This window comes from Trifolium pratense, linkage group LG2, assembly GCF_020283565.1.
Source record: "Trifolium pratense cultivar HEN17-A07 linkage group LG2, ARS_RC_1.1, whole genome shotgun sequence".
NCBI lineage: Eukaryota > Viridiplantae > Streptophyta > Magnoliopsida > Fabales > Fabaceae > Trifolium > Trifolium pratense.
This window is the reverse complement of record NC_060060.1, coordinates 22,304,053-22,322,478: the sequence shown is the minus strand read 5'-3', so window position 1 is coordinate 22,322,478 and position 18,426 is coordinate 22,304,053. Positions and strand designations below refer to the sequence as shown.

The 18,426-nt window shown below is 31.7% G+C and overlaps 2 protein-coding genes and 1 long non-coding RNA gene across 7 annotated transcripts; 2 read left to right on the top strand and 1 right to left on the bottom strand.

Annotated features, from left to right (window-relative positions):
• Window positions 1-128: 128 nt before the first annotated feature.
• On the bottom strand, window positions 129-5,796 carry LOC123909975 (paramyosin). Of its 4 annotated transcripts, XR_006810103.1 has the most exons (13): window positions 5,685-5,796; window positions 5,568-5,612; window positions 5,378-5,476; window positions 5,177-5,287; window positions 4,190-4,364; window positions 4,021-4,077; window positions 3,785-3,921; window positions 3,626-3,685; window positions 3,461-3,538; window positions 2,669-2,742; window positions 1,986-2,058; window positions 1,331-1,514; window positions 310-607 (listed from the first exon to the last, which is right to left on the bottom strand). XR_006810103.1 is itself a non-coding variant. In XM_045960947.1 (12 exons), exons 1-11 carry the CDS (start codon window positions 5,754-5,756, stop codon window positions 2,007-2,009), a joined length of 960 nt encoding a protein of 319 aa, XP_045816903.1. In that variant the 5' UTR covers window positions 5,757-5,796; the 3' UTR covers window positions 129-295; window positions 1,986-2,006. The 4 variants fall into 4 exon arrangements, 3 of the variants coding, with proteins under 3 accessions (XP_045816903.1, XP_045816902.1, XP_045816901.1); XM_045960947.1 differs by lacking the exons at window positions 310-607; window positions 1,331-1,514 and adding an exon at window positions 129-295; XM_045960946.1 differs by having other exon boundaries at window positions 310-1,514.
• A 3,390-nt stretch (window positions 5,797-9,186) lies between these two features.
• LOC123909913 lies at window positions 9,187-9,780 on the top strand. Its single transcript, XR_006810037.1, has 2 exons — window positions 9,187-9,370; window positions 9,468-9,780. It is a non-coding gene; the product is annotated as an uncharacterized LOC123909913 (long non-coding RNA).
• A 4,563-nt stretch (window positions 9,781-14,343) lies between these two features.
• Window positions 14,344-17,997, top strand: LOC123909880 (transcription factor BHLH089-like). Of its 2 annotated transcripts, XM_045960808.1 has the most exons (7): window positions 14,374-14,495; window positions 14,610-14,839; window positions 15,402-15,590; window positions 16,362-16,427; window positions 16,656-16,724; window positions 16,818-16,889; window positions 17,441-17,997. In XM_045960808.1, exons 2-7 carry the CDS (start codon window positions 14,720-14,722, stop codon window positions 17,567-17,569), a joined length of 645 nt encoding a protein of 214 aa, XP_045816764.1. In that variant the 5' UTR covers window positions 14,374-14,495; window positions 14,610-14,719; the 3' UTR covers window positions 17,570-17,997. The 2 variants fall into 2 exon arrangements, with proteins under 2 accessions (XP_045816763.1, XP_045816764.1); XM_045960807.1 differs by having other exon boundaries at window positions 14,344-14,839.
• Window positions 17,998-18,426: the final 429 nt, after the last annotated feature.

Here is an 18,426-nt window from a genome sequence, read left to right as displayed (position 1 = left end):
CAGCTAAATATCAACATAAGCAAAGGAGGATGTTCAAGTAACAATATGGATCAGGTCTACTTATAAAATCGAACATCAAAATTTGTTGAATAATTATATAATACACTAAGTGTATGGTCAGACATTTGTGGAAATTGGAAAACGATCGATGATAGTTTGAATTGAAGTACATAACAAAGTAGAAAAAAAAATCAGCACATCTAACAATTTACGTCAATTTACACAGCCCGTGGGAGCATAAATAAAAAAAATGCATACCTTTCTGGCAGTCTTTAGAGATAAAATTGGGTGTAAGCTGCCAAAGAAGAATTGAAGCAAGCCAGCAGAATAAGCAGACTATATGCCAGTGAATAATTCTATTAACATATTTGGTCTCAAAAGAACTCCACTGTAACAAAACATTTTTAGTATACAAGTAAACAAATGCATACAACAAATAATAGAGACCGACATTTTGCCTAAATTAGATCGCTGACAAAAAATAACCTGGAATTAAGCTAAAAATTCTTTTAAAAAATAAATGACCCCATCCAAATTCAGAGAGTGGTGACTGCAGTGGGGTTAAGCATAATACTTCATGCCTGCGACTCATCATAGTTTAACTGTCCTGTACATATATTTTAGAAGGTAATGACAGATGTTTCCCTTACATAATGAAATACTCCTTGTGGCCTTGTTTATAAGCAAAAGTCTCCATAACGTTTTGGCCTCAAATATAAGCAAATGTCAACTATTATATCTACATTTAATGGTAATTTTCCAAAATTATCCTTACATTAATTACATAATGTTATGAGTAGATGACTATCAATTAAGGGTAGATTAGTAAACGTGTTTATTTGTTTTCCATAAAATCAAGAAAATTAAATGCACTTAACTATCATTCTTATTCTTAATTTTTAATAAGTGTGAACCTATGTTTTGTTGCAATTATAAGCAAAAAAACCATAGTTTCATACTAATTAAGAATGATAGTTAAGTGCATTTAATTTTCTTAATTTCATGTATAAAAATAAATACATTTACTAATCTATCCCCTAATTAATGGTCATCTACTCACAACATTAAGTAATTAATGCAAGGATAATTTTAGAAAAATAACATTAAATGTAGACAAAATAGTTGACATTTGCTTATATTTGAGGAGTTGAGATCACCTCCATAGTTGAGGCCAATTTTTTTTAAGGATTTTTGCTTATAAATTAGACCAGAGGTAAGATTTTTGCTTAAAAGGCATTAATTACTTTTCAAACCTTTCATTTTTTAATTTATTTCAAGCAAAGGCTCTTACCCCACTGGCTGTGGAATCATTACAACATTTTAAATTTACCTTTTCCATTCCTCCATCACAGGATACAGATAGTAGTTACAATAATGGCTACCCAATCCAAAATTCCTCACTCAGGAGTTTGGGTAAATGGAGCAAACCCAAACTTCTGTGGACCTTTTGCATTAGTATGCCAACCACAACCTCTATTGGTATATGATAGCTTCTCCTAAATTTCTTTATAAATCTGCATTGACTACATATTTTCAGCACATGAATGCTGTTTATCTTTTTTCTTAGCACCACTCTATGAAACAAACTCGGTTTACAAAAATAAGCATATGAATTTCTTTTCCCTTTTTATTGAAAACTTTTGAGGAATACATGACAAATTATACAACAAACAACTAAAGTACTAAACTCAGAATTTTCATTCACAAATATCAATTTCTGAAATTTGTAATTTCAGTGCTTCTTTGGTTATTTGCGGACAAGGCGGTACTCTAACCAAATGCTATTTGCTAACAATGAAGTGAAGGACAACAGAATAAGAAAAAATCTCCATGAAAATGTGTTGTCCTATATTAACCGCCATGGTTCAAAGTTATTGTTTCTCACATAGATAACAGTCATAAACAATGTCAGTTGTTGTTTGTATAATGTGGTCAAATCACTATTACTTAAGTGTTTCAAAACAGGATTGAAAGACTCTACAAACCTGTGCCATGTAATACAACAATCAAGTAGGTTCTTGAGACTTCTCTTCATTGTTTTGAACAAAATCTTCGGTCCTAGGAAAGAGACATTATTATTATAATATTAATGAAATGAAATGAGTGAATTATTCATCTGTAAGCCTACAAATGAAGGACAGTCCAATATCTTCCGTTCCCTCATTACCAAGTATATATATAAAAGTGGGCCACACGTCCAACGTTTAATGGTGTTGCAGTCGTTATCAACTTAGCCTAAACTGAAGTGGTCTATTTGAAATTAGGTCACAAAGCTATGACATTATGAAGATGCTGCCGCCTGTAATTCCCTCATCGAAATACTATGGCTTTCTCATCAGGTATGCTTTCTTTCAAATCTCTCGTCGTGAATGGGTATGAATGAGTAATAGGAACCAAATATTGGGTTATAAAGATTATGTTCTTTATTGAATATGTTTCTTGTCCTATTCAATTTCAGTTTAAAAGTCTCGTATCGTTTGGTTTTGTTTTGGAATTTGGTTAAAAACATGTCAATATAGCATAAAATAAAAACCAAAATTAACAGGAATGACCTTAACTACCAACCAAGGAAGACATGTCTCCAAGGGAGTATATTATTTTCTTTCTATACTGAATAAGCCTATAAATTTAAACAGAAATATCTGAGTATTAAATAAATAAGTTTTACCTGATATCTTCTATCTTCATATCTATTGTACTTGCTTCTTTATGTTGCAAAATTGATGAGAATAACTTTTTGTCCTGGAATAAAATAAGCATTGTACTGAAATACACATACCAAAAAAAAATGCTCCTCAACATTGAGAACTAACAATAGCATTTATTATTGATATCAGTTTTATTTTATTTGAGAATCTCTCTCCTTGATTTTAGGAGTAGACTTTGCGTGCCTTCTCCTATAAAAGGAGCACTCTTTTACTGAATTGTATTGCCAAACTAAAATAACCATGCAGGCAGCCCAATTTAGAATACAAATGTAAAAATCATTCAAACGTACGCACTTGTGTATCTATAAAACAATGTGCTGAGTGAAAAGAATTGAGAACAATGTAATTCAAGGCCAGGAAAGTAGTTATCTCCGGTGCTATTTACATTTACCAGAAAAAATGACTAACTCACTAAAACCAATGAAAAGAATTTAAATCACTAAGATCAAAGGAAGTTTTAACTTATTCCAAATATTTCTATAGTACATTAATTAAATTCATTCAGGACAACAGAAGAAAGACAAAGAAAGAGGGTATATGTTTCTTATAATTAGGACAAAGAAATACACAATTATTTATTATGAAAAGGACCTCACGGAGTATCCCTTATTGTCCTCGTACCTTTGAAATTAAAAATACATAGATCAAGTTCAAAAAAGAGAATGACAAAATGGCCAACAAACAAAATTTAAAAACTAAATATTGAAAATAAAACCCTTCGAACTAGAAAATATGAACAAAATTTCACCTACCTCTTCATTCATATTAGTAATTGTGCCCTGAAACCTCTGTAAGATGAATCTTAAGCTTCCAACTTCTTTATGCAAAGCCTTTGGATTATTTTTAAAAAAAGTCAGAAAATAGTAATATTTCTAATCAGAATTGAAAAAGCATATTGAAAAAGTTGAATATGATACCTCTTTGTCTGAAATTAAATTATGTATCTCTGCATCCTTTGCCAATATAGTTTTCTGAAGGTGGCACTAGTTAAGAAACGAATTAAAAACATTTAATGAAAATGTAAATTATTCTTTTGTAATTTCAAATAGATAACTAATCCGCAGTGGTATGGATATATCTTCTATTTGATCTTGGTTATTGTTGCTAAGTTTTTCCGCATCAAGCTTTGCTTCAAGTTCTGAGATGACTCTATCCTTTTTTCTTGACTCGGCCTCTTTGTTTTGCAGTTTATTTCTTAGGTCTGTGATATGTTCTAGAACAAAAGGGAAAAAAATTTAGTTAATAAAGCTTAGATGAATGCATCATTGACATATTTAAAGGGTAGAACAGAATAAAGGGATTTCTTAATTACCAACAAATTCTTTTTCAAATGCAGAGACCTGGTCCATTTTGTTTTTCAAGCTGGTCACTGAATAAAGGAAAGATAAAAATAACTAAAAATGCAATGAAACTTGTGTGGTTGGTAAGAATATCCACAAACATGCATGCTTCGAATCAGTGCCAGTTAAAAAACTACTTACCAACATCTTCTTTATCTTTGACAATGTTCTGCACTTTATCCAAAATTTGCTTGATATAAAACACCTCCTTCTCTATAGAATCAAATAATAGTAGGTGAGAATTTATCTTCTCTGAGAGGACGCTAAGCATCCTATCTTTGCTTTCAATTGAACGTTTCATGTGAGAAGTAGATTCCTGCATAACCCATTTTTTAAAACTTTAATACACAACAACCAATGGCAGTCCATAAACAGGAGTTCAAAAAAAAAAAAAAAAAAGATTATAGTTCCACTATAAAGTATGTATGAGCCTTCGTTGCTTTACTAATTCCCATTGCACCATAAAAAATTCTAATCCCAAATCTTGCTGTCTAAACCTACTAACTCCGCTTTTGCTCCCTCAATCCACCAACACAGAAAAGTTTCAGTTATGGTCAAACATATGGACTAGATAAAGGTATTAGCTAATAGATCAGAACTTTGAGTAAAAAAACAGCATACTCTGATTTCATTACATGGTGTTCTAAAAACTCCCAAAATTCCCCTCATCTATTTCAGTTATGCTCAAATTCATGCACTTCAGTTTATTAACCAAATTGAACCCCAGTAGGTAATTAAAAATCTTGAAAGGAGAGGGGTATAAAAACTCACTCTTCCTGTCATACTTAATTAGTTTAACATTAGCCGTTTCCCTCCGCTTACTATGCTTTAAGCCTTTAAACAATAACGACGATCTTTCTTAAAAAACAGACCCCCAGTTTTTCCCACATGTGTAACCCTTCTATTCTATTAATATAAAATACTGTGAATAGTAATGATAAGAAATTGGCAACTTGTGTAACCAGTAATGTAATTTTCCATTTAATACATAGACAATCCAATCTAAAACCACTTTCTATCGCGGAACCTAATAACAAACCGGACACGCTTGAAGTCGCATAATGCAAGAACATAACAAGCAATAACAATTAGTAGCAAACAATAAAAACACTAATCACACACAATAACCTCATAAGCAACCACAAAATTTTCCCTGGACTGAAGCAAGCTATTCAATGTTCCCTTCAACTCTTTATGCTTATTTTCAAGCATCTCATTATCATTCTGCACATAATTCACCTACATTATAAACCAAAAACAATTAACCCTTTTTCAAAAAAAAAACTTCACCATCATATTCACATCACATAAACAATAAATTCCACAAACCTTTCTCTCCAATTTCTGGCGCTCTTCTTTAACAGAAGCCAATTCACCTTGCAATTCCTGTATCTTTCTACTACACTCTTCCTCATTCCGTTTCTGTTTCTAATTTTCAAAAACCACAAACCAAATCAACACAAACGAAAAATCAATTCAATACGAAAAATGAAAACCTAATTGAACAATTTTCGAAAACCTTGATTAGATGATGGTGTTGTTCGGTGGCGGAGCGTTCTCTGTCCTGAAAGAGATGAAGTTAGTGGAACAAAAAACGGCGAAAATGGAAAATAGCGTCGGAGAGGAAAATCGTTACCCTAAGATCTCGAACTTCGGTTAGGAGAGATTGTAGTTGAAGCTTGAACTTCGAAAATTTCAGTAACTCCATTTTCGGTTTTCTTTGTATTTCAAATGATTCAGCGTTTTATAATCTGGAAATGTTTTGAAACGACGCCGTTTATGACAAGTGACCGGGTTGGATAACTCCGGATTTGGCCCAGCACAGTAGCAGCCCATTTTTTGTGGGGGGTTGGGTAGGGAGTGTTTCTTTTTGTACCCTACTCAATTTTTTACTTTGAGTCCTTCTTTTCACGCACCCTGGCCTTCCAATTTTACCCCATGTTACCTAGGATGCGAGTGTGTAAAATGAAAAAAACTTGTAAACACTGTTCGTTCCCATTCTAGAAAGTGAATCTGTCGGTAGTAAAAAAAGTCTCTCATGTAGTCAAACTATGTTGCCACGTGGCCAAATGTGATTGGTCAAGTGGGAGGCAGTGACATAGCTCCATCCAATCACATTGCTTGGATAACTCGATAAAAGGGAGGGACCATTGTGTGAAAAAAAAATCACACCAAATCTCTCATTCTCCCTCATTTTGTCATTCTTTTAAAAAAAAAAAACTTTTATTGTTATCGTTATTTTAATTAGTTTTGTGTAAATGACTGCATAGTTCGTTATCGGTTACTCATATCGCTCCCACCAGTGTTGTTTTTCATAATGTTGAGAGCGATATGATAATCGACGAGAGACTTTTTGTGTCAAATTGAGAACGGTAGGTCCTAACAAGCTGGAAACTGGAGCATAACTAAGGATCTTTATGCAATATTTCAATCCTCTCCAAAAAATTGGTCCTAATCGAAATATGACTAACAGCAATAGCCCCAACAAATTGGTCGTTGTGCAAGATTTGAACCCTGTCCAAAAAAAAAAACATTTCACAACAGTCAAAAGAATTTTTAGATGCTTGGTTGGAACATCAGACATTGGTTTATGGTATAAAAAGGGATCACATTTTGATCTAAAAGCTTATTGTAATGTTGATTATGCTGGTGATAAACTTGAAAGAAAAATCACAAGTGGTGTCTGTCAATTTCTTGGTTAAACTCTTATAAGTTGGAGTTGTAGAAGCCACTAGGCTACTTTACCCAAAAAAAAAAAGTTGGAGTTCTAGAAAACAAAACATCATAACACTCTCAACAACTGAAGCATAATATGTATCTATTGCAAATTGTTGCTCTCAAGTGATATGGATCAAAAACCAACCTGAAGACTTCTCATTAAGGTACACAAATGTTAAAGTTCTTTGTTATAATACTAGTGATATTAACTTATCAAAGAATCTCATCCAACATTCAAGATCAAAACACATTCAAATAAAACATCTTTTTATACATGATTATGTTAATAAAAATGATGTTGAATTAGTATTTGTTGATACCAAAAATCAGTTAGGTAATATTTTTAATAAACCTTTAGTTGAAGATTGTTTCAACTTTATCAAAGAGAATTTGAAAATAATAAAAAATCTCAACTAAATTGTTGTGTCAAAATTCCTTCATGTAAAAATATTCCCAGAATGCTCTTAATAATATCTTTTTTAAACATTGAACATCATTATTTTTATAACTGTTTCTTAATTTTGAAATTCAAAACTACTCATAATTAGATGGCTAAGATAATACCGGTTGATTTCTGATGATAGTCAATTATATGATGTTTTTAGTACTATTATAGAGTAGTTTTAATAGTAATTGAAGATCAAAAGCAAGCAAAAACCTAGAAAAATGAAGTTACTTGATCAAGAAACAAGAAAAGTGAAAAAAAACATCAAAAAAGAGCAAAAAAGAAAGAAATTGAAGAACTCATCGCATCACGATGGATGGCCGTCGCAGCACGATGAGAAGGTGGTTAAAAAATAAAACAAATCAATCCATCGTAGCACGATGGATCGCATCGTGGTCACGATGAAAAATCTGTGAAGCATCGTGGGCACGATGGGGAACGACGCACACAATGGAAAAGCCCAAATCCACGAAAAAAATTATAAATAGAGTCTTTCTCCTTCACAATTATTCATTTAGAAATCACTCAACAATAGTGATACTCAAGAGAGAGTTAGGAGAACTCTAAGGAGGAGGCAAGGAGGGCCAAGGAACTCTGAGGCAACAAGGTTCATTTCTTTTGTTGTCTTTGTAATTTTATTTTTCTAGGTTAGGTTGAGTAGATGAACTCCCTTATAAATGTTCGAGACATGTAATTTTGGTTCGAAAAAGTTTATATCCGATTGTTATTCAGTTATTTTCTATAATTGTCTTGCTTTATTTCTCCGTTCTTAATCTTGATCACGTTATAGAATGAACCCATATGAATTAGCTGATACCGTGACAACACACTGAAGTAGCAAAGTTTTTCACAAGAAAGGGGTGGATTGAATTGTGAACCTATTAAAATTTACCTTTTAAAAATTGCAACTCAACAGAAAACGTTACAATGATCTCAGAATGATCTGGTTAGCAATAAAACGAATTCAAATTGAATTGTGTGCTTCAGTGGCGACTCCAGGAATAATATTAAGTCTGGGCACAATTTTAAAATGTTTATTAGTTTAAGGTTTTCGGATCGGAGTTCAACCGGATCAGACCGTTTTTAACTAATATAAATGACACCAACTAGTTTGACACCAAATGTTACACCTCTCAATAACGTTTTAACCGATATAAATGTTATATATATATATATATATATATATATATATATATATATATATATATATATATGGAATTTTTAATAATGTATATAAACAAATAAAAGAAAATGAAGTGAAAAAACAAAAAGGTAAAAAAAAAAAGGCTAAAACTGGGAGTTGAACCCAAACCCTCTACATGCTCAACTAAAAGTTTGACCATTGGGCCAACACACGCTTTGCTTCATTGAAATAGCTTAACTGATATATATATTAAAACTAACTTTCGAATTTTCATATTAAAATAAAAACCCTAAAAAAAAAAAAAATTATGCCGAGCCCGGGCGCGTGCCCCGGCTCGCCAGGCGGCAAAATCGCTCCTAGTGTGCTTAGTGTTGGCTCAAAATAAAAGATAAGGAAAGAGAGAATCAACACACAGCAATTCCATTTTGTGTACCTGTACCCACACCCATACTCGTTCATTTTTGCGGGTAATTACCCATACTCGTGCCGTACCCAAAATGCGGGTTTTTACCATACCCGTTATGAGTATTTTTTGCGGGTTCTCACTAGGTATGGACTAAATTGTCATCCTAAGGAAATTTTCACTTTCAAAGCTTCGAGCATCAAGTCTAATTACCAATACATGAATATCAGTTTTATTTTAAAATCTTAAAACAATAATTTAGCTCCTTAAAGCATAACAATATTATTACTTTCTTTGTACGCAACATAAATTCCTCTTTCTATAACAAAAGGTTAAAAAAATAAAATTAATAGTTGGGAATTTTTGTACGCAACATCTTAAGTGTATTAAAGGGCCAAAATCAATATTTTAATGTAGTTGAGAAACATATTACTAAGTGTGCTAAACACTATTTAATCTACAATAAAAAAGCTTTTGTCATATACATAAAGTGATCAATTTCTTTTCAATTTATTACATGCAAAAGGTTGCAATATATGGCTAAACTTATGAAGTATTTTTTTGTTATATTCCACCTCTTTTCCCTATTTATTGTTGCAATGAATGTTGAAGGTAAACCAATTTATTTTTAAATTTTTTCTTATTTACATAATCTTATAGCTCCTTTAATTAGTAATATATTCTTATGTTTTATTTTTTCTCATTATAGAAATTATTCCTTGTGTCGATAACTCTGAATGTCATAAGAAAATGTATTGCAAGCTTCCTAAACTTCCACGGTGTATGGATCACATATGCAAATGTTGTAAGCCAGGTATTCCCGTTATTAGATAGATGTACAAGACCAAAGTCAGTGCAGATATATTCTACAGAGAAGAATGACTTCTTACACTATAAAAAGATCTAAGAAATGTTGGGTTAAATAGTATTTATCCCATGTAATGTTAGCGAATTTCTGTTTATTCCTCCTGTAATATTTTTTTCGATTACACCCCTATAATGTTAAAATGTGGCTTTGATACGCTCTCAATTGTGCACAAGTATATCCCATTGGTTTTTTTTTTTTTTTTACTAAAATTGATTATGTGTCATTTTAAAGTTTTTAAAATTTTAAGATAAATAAAATATGGTTTTAAAATTAAAAATATGTTTTAAAATTAAAAAAACATTTATAAAATAAAAATATTTGTTTTAATAAAATGTATTTTTTTAATAAAAGGTTTAGTAATGATTGTTTTTTAAAAAATTAGGCTGGAGGGAGTAGTTCATAAAAAAAATGTGTAAACTATTTTTGTATAGCAAAATTATTTTATAAACTACATATAACAAGAAAAGTTATTATATAAGTCACTTTTTTTTTATAAAAAAAATCATTTATTTTAATTTTTTAATTTTAAAATGCAACATAAGCAATTTTTAGTCAAAAAAGTAAACGGCGGCTAGCAAATATAAAAAGGATAAACTTGAGGGGTTAAAAAACTGAGCAATGAAATTTGGGGGGCTAAAATCAAACAGTTGTAAAACTTAGGGGGTTAAAATTTACACAATTGAAACTTGAAGGGCCAAAATCACACAATTGTAAAATTTGAGGGTCAAAACCGCATTTAAGACTAATATAAATACGGGAAAAAATCCCATCTAATTTGTTCATCAATTTAGAACAAACTTTTGCGATGCAATCACCCCTATCTAACCTATTTAAGAAAAAAAATAAAATTAAATATGATGTAGGTTAAGTCGTAGGCCACTTGACCGGTTTTCACCACTATTTGGAAGCCTACACCTCAAGGTTTTAATAAATGCAATGTTTCACGTTGATGTCTTTATGGACCTTGGACGTATTAAAATGTAAAGTATATATTTGCTACCCGAATTGAGTGGATGCCTTACTGTCTTTCGAAAACAAAAGGTGAAGTCTTGGGTCTTCTTTCATTATGCTCTCTAGTGGGTGAGGGACATGGAACATCAACAAGACATCTATGAAATTGATTGTGTGATAGTAGCAAATTATACACACCATCCATCTTCAAACATTACTTCAGCAGCATTATTTTCATTCTTGCATTACAATTTTTGTCAAACTTTGCCGACTTTAATGTAAGTTGTGTGTTGGCGACAAGTGAATAGTGTAGCTCATATTTTGATAAGAGCGCGCGACATATTTTTCATAGCTAGTACCCGTTGTTTTTGTTATATATGAAATGTTACTTCTCTCCATAGATTTCACTTGAGTTAATTCTATTCAAGATATATGTCAGATACTAATTAAATTGGGATATCTCCCTGTCGAAATTCGAACATTAATTCATCATATTGTAGTAGTTTAACATATTCCACGGACTCAATTTTTTTCTACTCTCTCTTTCGCTCTCGTACCTTGCTGTCAATTGTTGGGGGAAGAAAAATGGAGTGGATTGCTGTCGATTTTTCTAGCTACTTATTTACTTCTCTTTCGCTCTCATACCTTGCTGGACATTGTCAATTATATGAAATGAGGTCTTCAATAATCATAATCATAATTACTATTATGCAGATAAAGGGGGGACACATAGGGTACAAGTACGACACACTCTTAAAATATTAACAAGATGACCCAATAAAACAAAACTGATCAATATAAGTGTGTCAATATCAAACAAGGTCCATACTGTACTGATAGTCCTTTTTTTTTTTAATCAAATACTAGACTGATGATTAACGGGGGGGGCCTCACATTCATTTTATTTTAGTGGGTTTTTTCCGGAATCGCTATAAAACACACTACTGAATGATATTTTTTAATAAGATTTGCACTAATCGAAGATATTTTTTGATAAGATTTATACTATCAGAAGATATCTTTCGGTATGTCGATAGATGAGAAAGATGAGAAGATTCTGATCAATTTAAGAGGCGAATAACCACCGTATGTTATTTTTTCTCTTGAATTATAATTCATAACTAATAATACTACAAGCGTAAACATCACCAATCAATAGCTTATACATCAGCTCTACTGTGTTAATTTTGTAACTAAGCTCTTTGAAATGATCAAAATATATACACACCTACAAATAGACCACTCACTCAAACAATTAGGGGTGTATGTGGGCCGGATTGGGTTGGGTTTGACCAAAACCAAAACCCGAACCACATAGGATACTCCGGATTGGGTCGAGGAAAAGAACCACCCGTTATAACATTTGGTCGGGTTGGGTAAATCCACTAATTTCCGGGTTGGATTGGGTTGAGTAGTGGGTTACCCAAATTATTTTTCTATTTTTTTATATTAAATATTTAAATGTCGAATCATCATATTTTTTCATAAAAATAACTGAACCATATTATTTTCTTGAAAAATAGTGTAACTTTTTTCACTATAAAAAATAATCACATATTTTTCGTGTAAACCCACTAATTTACGGGTTAGATAGTTTGCTACCCAAATAATTTTTTTTGTTTTTTTTTAATATAAAATGACTAAATGATGAATTATAATATATATTCATGAAAATTATTCAAGTTTTTCTTTTTATTTTTTAAATAGTGCGATAAATTATCATATTTGTTTATAAAAATTATTCAATCTTTCTATTTTCTTAAAAAATAGTATAACTTATTTTCAATATAAAAAATATTTAATGATCAAATGAAAAAATCTTTAGTATTTTCATAAAAAATATTTCAAAAAACATAGCACTAGTGGGTAAGTGGGTTTTTTGGGTTGGGTCCGGTTTTACCCGTAACCCAATTTTTTTATGGGTTTTTCATTTTTGAAATTCATACCCACCCACTTGCCCGACCCAACCCACTTTTTTGGGTTGGATTGGGTGGGTTTGACCGGGTCAACCGGATTTACCCGACCCATGTACACCCCTACAAACAATCAACACAAAACTAAAATAATAATAATAATAATAAGAATAAGAATAATAATTAGTTGTTATATTACATTACAGAAGCATTTCGTAAATTATAGGTTAAATAATATATAATGATAATAAGCAACCAATTATTTTGAAGCACGTACCCCCAAGATAATACAAAGGGGTATATTTTTTTCCTTATATAATTGTTTTATCATGAATTCATGACACTATTCCAATAGACAGATAATAAAAATGAAATGAGCTTATCTAAAAAAAATGAAATGGTATTTTATAAACGAGAAAATAAAATTATAATTCATCTCCTATCGTCTCAAGCGTATTCAAGAAGGTACGCTTTCTACTCATCCTTGCGCCTTTGGTGGATTGGAAACGGATTTCCTGTTGTTACAATAGGACGCTGTAACTGTTAAGGATTTTCCGATCAGAATTGTGTGGCTGTGATTATTTCTAGTAATCTGAGTATTATAAATGTTTTTAAGCCCCCATAAAATTTAGAAAAATGTTAATATGTGACTTAAAGACACATGTTAAGGAACTATATAGAACAATTTTTTTCTCAAAAATAATGTAATAAATTTTTTAAAAGTACAAATTAAGTACTATTATCATCTAAAGAAAAATGTTTTTTCCTTAAATATAAGACCTTCTATATATTTTTGGATGTTTATATTACTCCTTTTCAAATATATCTCTTATCTCTTATTAGTACAACTAATTTGCATTGAGATGTGAAAATTCAACATTGAAAATATTTAACACGAATGAAAATTTTGTAATAGTCGCACATATTTTGAGGAGATATTTACTACTCCAATAACTTATCTTAAAAGCCATAATTTTTTATAGATGTTTCTATAATAAAAAATAAAAAATATTTTTTAACCCTCACCAAAGAAAATTTCTGTATTCGCCAGTGTTGATTGACTTGTTAACAAAGGAGTAATACACGAAAGGCAAGAACAAGGTGTATAATTTTTTAACAACCAAACTTGTTATATAGTATGTAGGTCTTTAGCAGAAATCATGGGAAAGTTTATTGTGTAGTTGTACGGCCATGATTTATTCTTATGTTTCTTCGCTTCGTACTTTCATAAAAAAGAACATATCCCTTAAAAAAAAAAACTTTTTAAATCTTGTTTGCCAACACAATTTGATGTTAGTTAAAAGAGCTCGAATCTTTACATGTTAATAAAAAAATAGAATAATGGACATGTTAATAAAAAATAATAATAAACAAAATAATATTTCTCTATAATTTACAATTAGTACAAAATAATGTCAGTTGTTAAAATTTAATCTTATTTTGAGCCAACATTTTCGCACACATACCATACCATAAGATAAGATGTGATTTAAACTTTTTTTTTTTTTTATCAATGTTCAAATATCATTAGTCGATAATATGTAATCATCTTTATCAATTCTCTTTGAACTTTTTTTTTTTTTCACCACCAGTTGAATCTGGCTCGGGGATCAGTTTTGACATCAAGTGATTCCAGCCCCTTCCCGATCACAGTTACAGGGATCGAACCGAGGTCCTCCCTACCAAGTTCAGCGTCAATCATTACTGAAACAACTCACGATTGATAATTCTCTTTGAACTTTAATATTTGACTGAGATCCCACTCATTTAAATTTTAAACTTTTTCGAAAGTTTTTTAAATTTTTTTATTGATTTTTTTTTACGAAGTCATATATATATATATACTAGTATATATATAGAAGGGAAAAATGGAAACGTGACTTGTATGTAGGGAATGGGATTCCCAAGGTAGTTGTGTCTAAAATAGTAGCAATAGTAAATGGAGTAGACAGATAAATATGAACACTGCCAGTGCCAGTGCCACCCAACCATATATCACTATTCAGTATTATTCACTCTCTCTCAGTCTCAGTTGAATTTGAATCTCTTATTATATTCTTCCCTCGCTGTTAACTCCATAAGGTTATATTCGGAATTTCATTTCTTTTCATGGATCCAGCGCCAATAATCAACGCTGCTCCCAATACGCCGTCGTATCACCTACCGGAGATCTGGAACTTCCCGCCGTCCAAAAAACCGCACTTCAGCCACGACTTCGGTGATTTTGCAATGGAAGATCCCGGTACAGAGCAGAAACCGTTGAACTATGGCCGGAAAAGGCGCGACACGGTAGAGGATTTGGTTAAAGGCGTTTCCACCAGCAATGGTGGTGGCAATAGCAACACCGTGGTAATTGCTCATTCGATTATTTAATAAATATATATATGATATTGCTTATGATTCTACGAATTTAGTTCTATGAGAAAATTTGTATAGTATATTCAGTTGTGCAAATTGGTATTGTAAAATAACAAGTGGTTATGTTCAATTGCATAATGAACTTCAGTTAAGGTTTAATCGATTAGTTTACTGAGTAAGATTCATGGTTGTTTTGTAGCAATATTCGCCTAGTTATTTTTTTTTTTTGTCAAATAGCATACTGGCTAGAATTTCACCTCTTAAGGGGAATGAGTGGGAATCCCAGGTTCGATTCCCGGCCTGTGCATATTGCGTGTCCATACCAACTGAGTTGAACTCACCGGGACATATTGACCGAGCTTTATTTACTTCCTAGTTGAACTCTGAATTATCAGGTTGATATTCGTTCAAAATTAGATGGTTAAGACTTTGCAATTTGGTATTATAATATGGAGAATGGATCTACTTATTGCAAATTGCTAACTTTTTTGTTTGTTTGTTGGAATTGAAGTTTTGTTATTTGAGTTGAAGTTGTGAATTTCGGTTTGTGCAGAATGATGGTGGTGGTGGTGATGGAAAAAGGAGTAAGACAAGGAATGAGAGCAATAAAGGTGAAGGAGAAGAAAACAGTTCAGGAAAGCATGCGGAAGAAACTAGTGATCAGCCAAATCCGAAGCAAGACTACATCCATGTCCGAGCTAGAAGAGGTCAAGCTACTGATAGCCACAGTCTTGCTGAAAGAGTATATTTCTACTTCCTCTTTCTCACTAACTATTCTATTTAATTTTGATAACCCCTCTCTTCCAGTTATATCGATAGTTGTACTGCTGAGTGTATTTTTATGTATGGTGTTGAATTTTTAATGTTCAAAGAACACTGATCTTATGTAAATATAGAATAGATTATAGTATTTGATCCTGAAAGATATTGCTTGCTTGTGTTACTTCTTTTTAATTTGTAGCTGAACTTATCAATATGTTGAGAACTTCAGGGAGTTATATACTCTCAACTATTAAGTAAAAAAATACTCATATTTGGTAGTCTCGAATATAAATAAATTTTACTTCTTTTGCTATATTTAATGATGACATCTCCATAAAAGTCCAAAATTAATATAGATTTTATTTTAGGGTGACACTTTGAGAACACATTTTTTTATGAGATCAAGAAGATTAATTGGATTTAATTAAAAGTTTTAGGCCGATATGAAGTTAAGTACTTTTGCTTATAATTGAGATCAAGGGGAGTATTTTCTTAATACTTGCTTTAGTTGTAGGTAACTTTTTGTGTATTTAATCGTAAGGATCGTTTTCTAACTGGGATGATTGTAATTCAGAGACTGCCACACCCAGCCTATAGCACAAGTCACGCTATCTGAAATTTCCCTAAAAAGTTGGGTTGAGAAAATGGAACTGTTGTGGAAATTGGAGAAAACATTGAATTATAGGATATTTTGCAATTAGAGTTATTGACTTAGTTTTCTAATGGAATATTTATGGACATTGTTGGACAGGCTAGAAGGGAAAAGATTAGTGAAAGGATGAAAACTCTTCAGGATTTAGTCCCTGGTTGCAACAAGGTATGGTTAACTTAGCGCCCATTTGAGTTTTGTCTCTGCTCTCACCACATTTTTATGTGTAATAATGTATAACTATGAAGGAATAAATAAGCATAAGGAAAAAGAATAAAATGTGTTACTTTTCATATGAAAAAGAAAAGAACAAAATCATCGGTGAATATTTGTGTTTGTAAATCTCTGATAAGATGAGCTGAAAATATCCCTTATGGCTGGTTTTTTTCTATTCAGGTTATTGGTAAAGCATTGGTCCTTGATGAGATAATCAATTATATCCAATCACTTCATCACCAAGTAGAGGTGTGATTTCTTTATCTGATTTTCTCATTCTTTGTGAAGTATACATGCTTTCTAGTTTATTTCTGAGTCTTGTAACTTTGCTTTACATTACAGTTTTTGTCAATGAAGCTGGAAGCAGTAAATTCAAGATTGACACCTGGTATTGAAATGTATCCTCCTAAAGATGTAAGTATTGAATTGCATCCTTACATGTATATTGAATTCTATATATTCTAAAATCCAAATAACCTGAAACTTGAAAGATGGTTATAGCCCCCTTTACTTTATATATTTATTCCTATCGCATGCTTCAAGTAAAATAATGTTTAAAAAGTTTAATCAATTCAATTTGTGAATTTCTTAATATATATATTAAGAAAACTTGAGGGTTTTGTATGCAAAATTGTTAAAAAAAAAAAAAACTTAAGGATTTTGTATGAATAAGATTTAGAAGCACAACCACTAGGATCCAGTGCAAGTGGTTGTTGCGTAGGGTGTGTCAGTGTTGTTAACCCCAGAGCATCGAATTCAATTTGTACTGATAAAAAAAGTATGGACGATCCAATGGTAAGACAATTAAATCCCTAAAGCTTTAGGCTCCACTGGTATACACTAAAATCAGGTAAAAAACCTTTAGTGACCAAAATCGAACATAGTCTAAACCAAAAATATAATCAAGTCTTCACATTTTTAGCTAAATCAACTTCATTCTTATGCGACATCAACTTATTTTCCAGTTTGATCAGCAAAGATATGATACAACCGCCATACCATTTGCTTCACAAGCTACAAGAGAGTACAGCCGGGGTTCATCACCAGAGTGGTTACATATGCAGTTGGGAGGTGGTTTTGAAAGAGCAACGTAGTCGATGAAATTTCATCACCTGATAGTAAATGCAAATAGGAACATTAGTCTCTACTTCGGAGCTCCCATAAATCATATACTCAAGGTGTTGAAGTCCAAATGCACAATTGATTCCCGTTTTCTACATCACAGGGTTGCTTCGGTCAGTATTTAAGCAACTCCATTTGTTCGTGTGTTGGAAATGAATTCATTTACATATGATGTAGCTTAGTAGACTATATACTCTTCATAAGTTTTAAAACTATTGTTGTTGTAAAAGAATGGTGCTTGTTTTGAATACATATTGGTTATAGATTGTATAACGGTCTCAAACATTGTTTATTTTTCCAGACTCAACAGTGTTTCTTGTTTGTGAAGCAATGTTGAATAAATTGAAACCCATGTGATTTTTGGCCGTTTAGTTTACGAATAATATCAACGATTTATTGATTGTTAAGTGTAAGTTGGTCGTCGAACTTTCTGCTGGCCACAGTTGTGTCTGTGCACATATAATAACATAGACGTAGGTTATGGGAGAAATCTAAGGTAGGCGACGCAAATCTATGGTTTTTAGGTTTCAATGAGCAAACAACTGAACTTCTTATATTGAGTGAAAATTTAAATTCCATGTTTCTAACGATGCATTCAAATCATATAATGTTGACGACATTTAGAATTTTGTTTAGAAATTTTACACGTCAAGTTTTCGTATTATTATAGAAAAGACTCAATTGATATATTACTTACAACATTATGAGTTTGATGTGATTAAATATCTCAATTTTCAAATGTTGTCCGCTAACGGTGATTTATGTCAAAATATAGTTAAGATCGATAAATCAAACTCTTATCCATTGTCGATAGCAACCACATATGTAT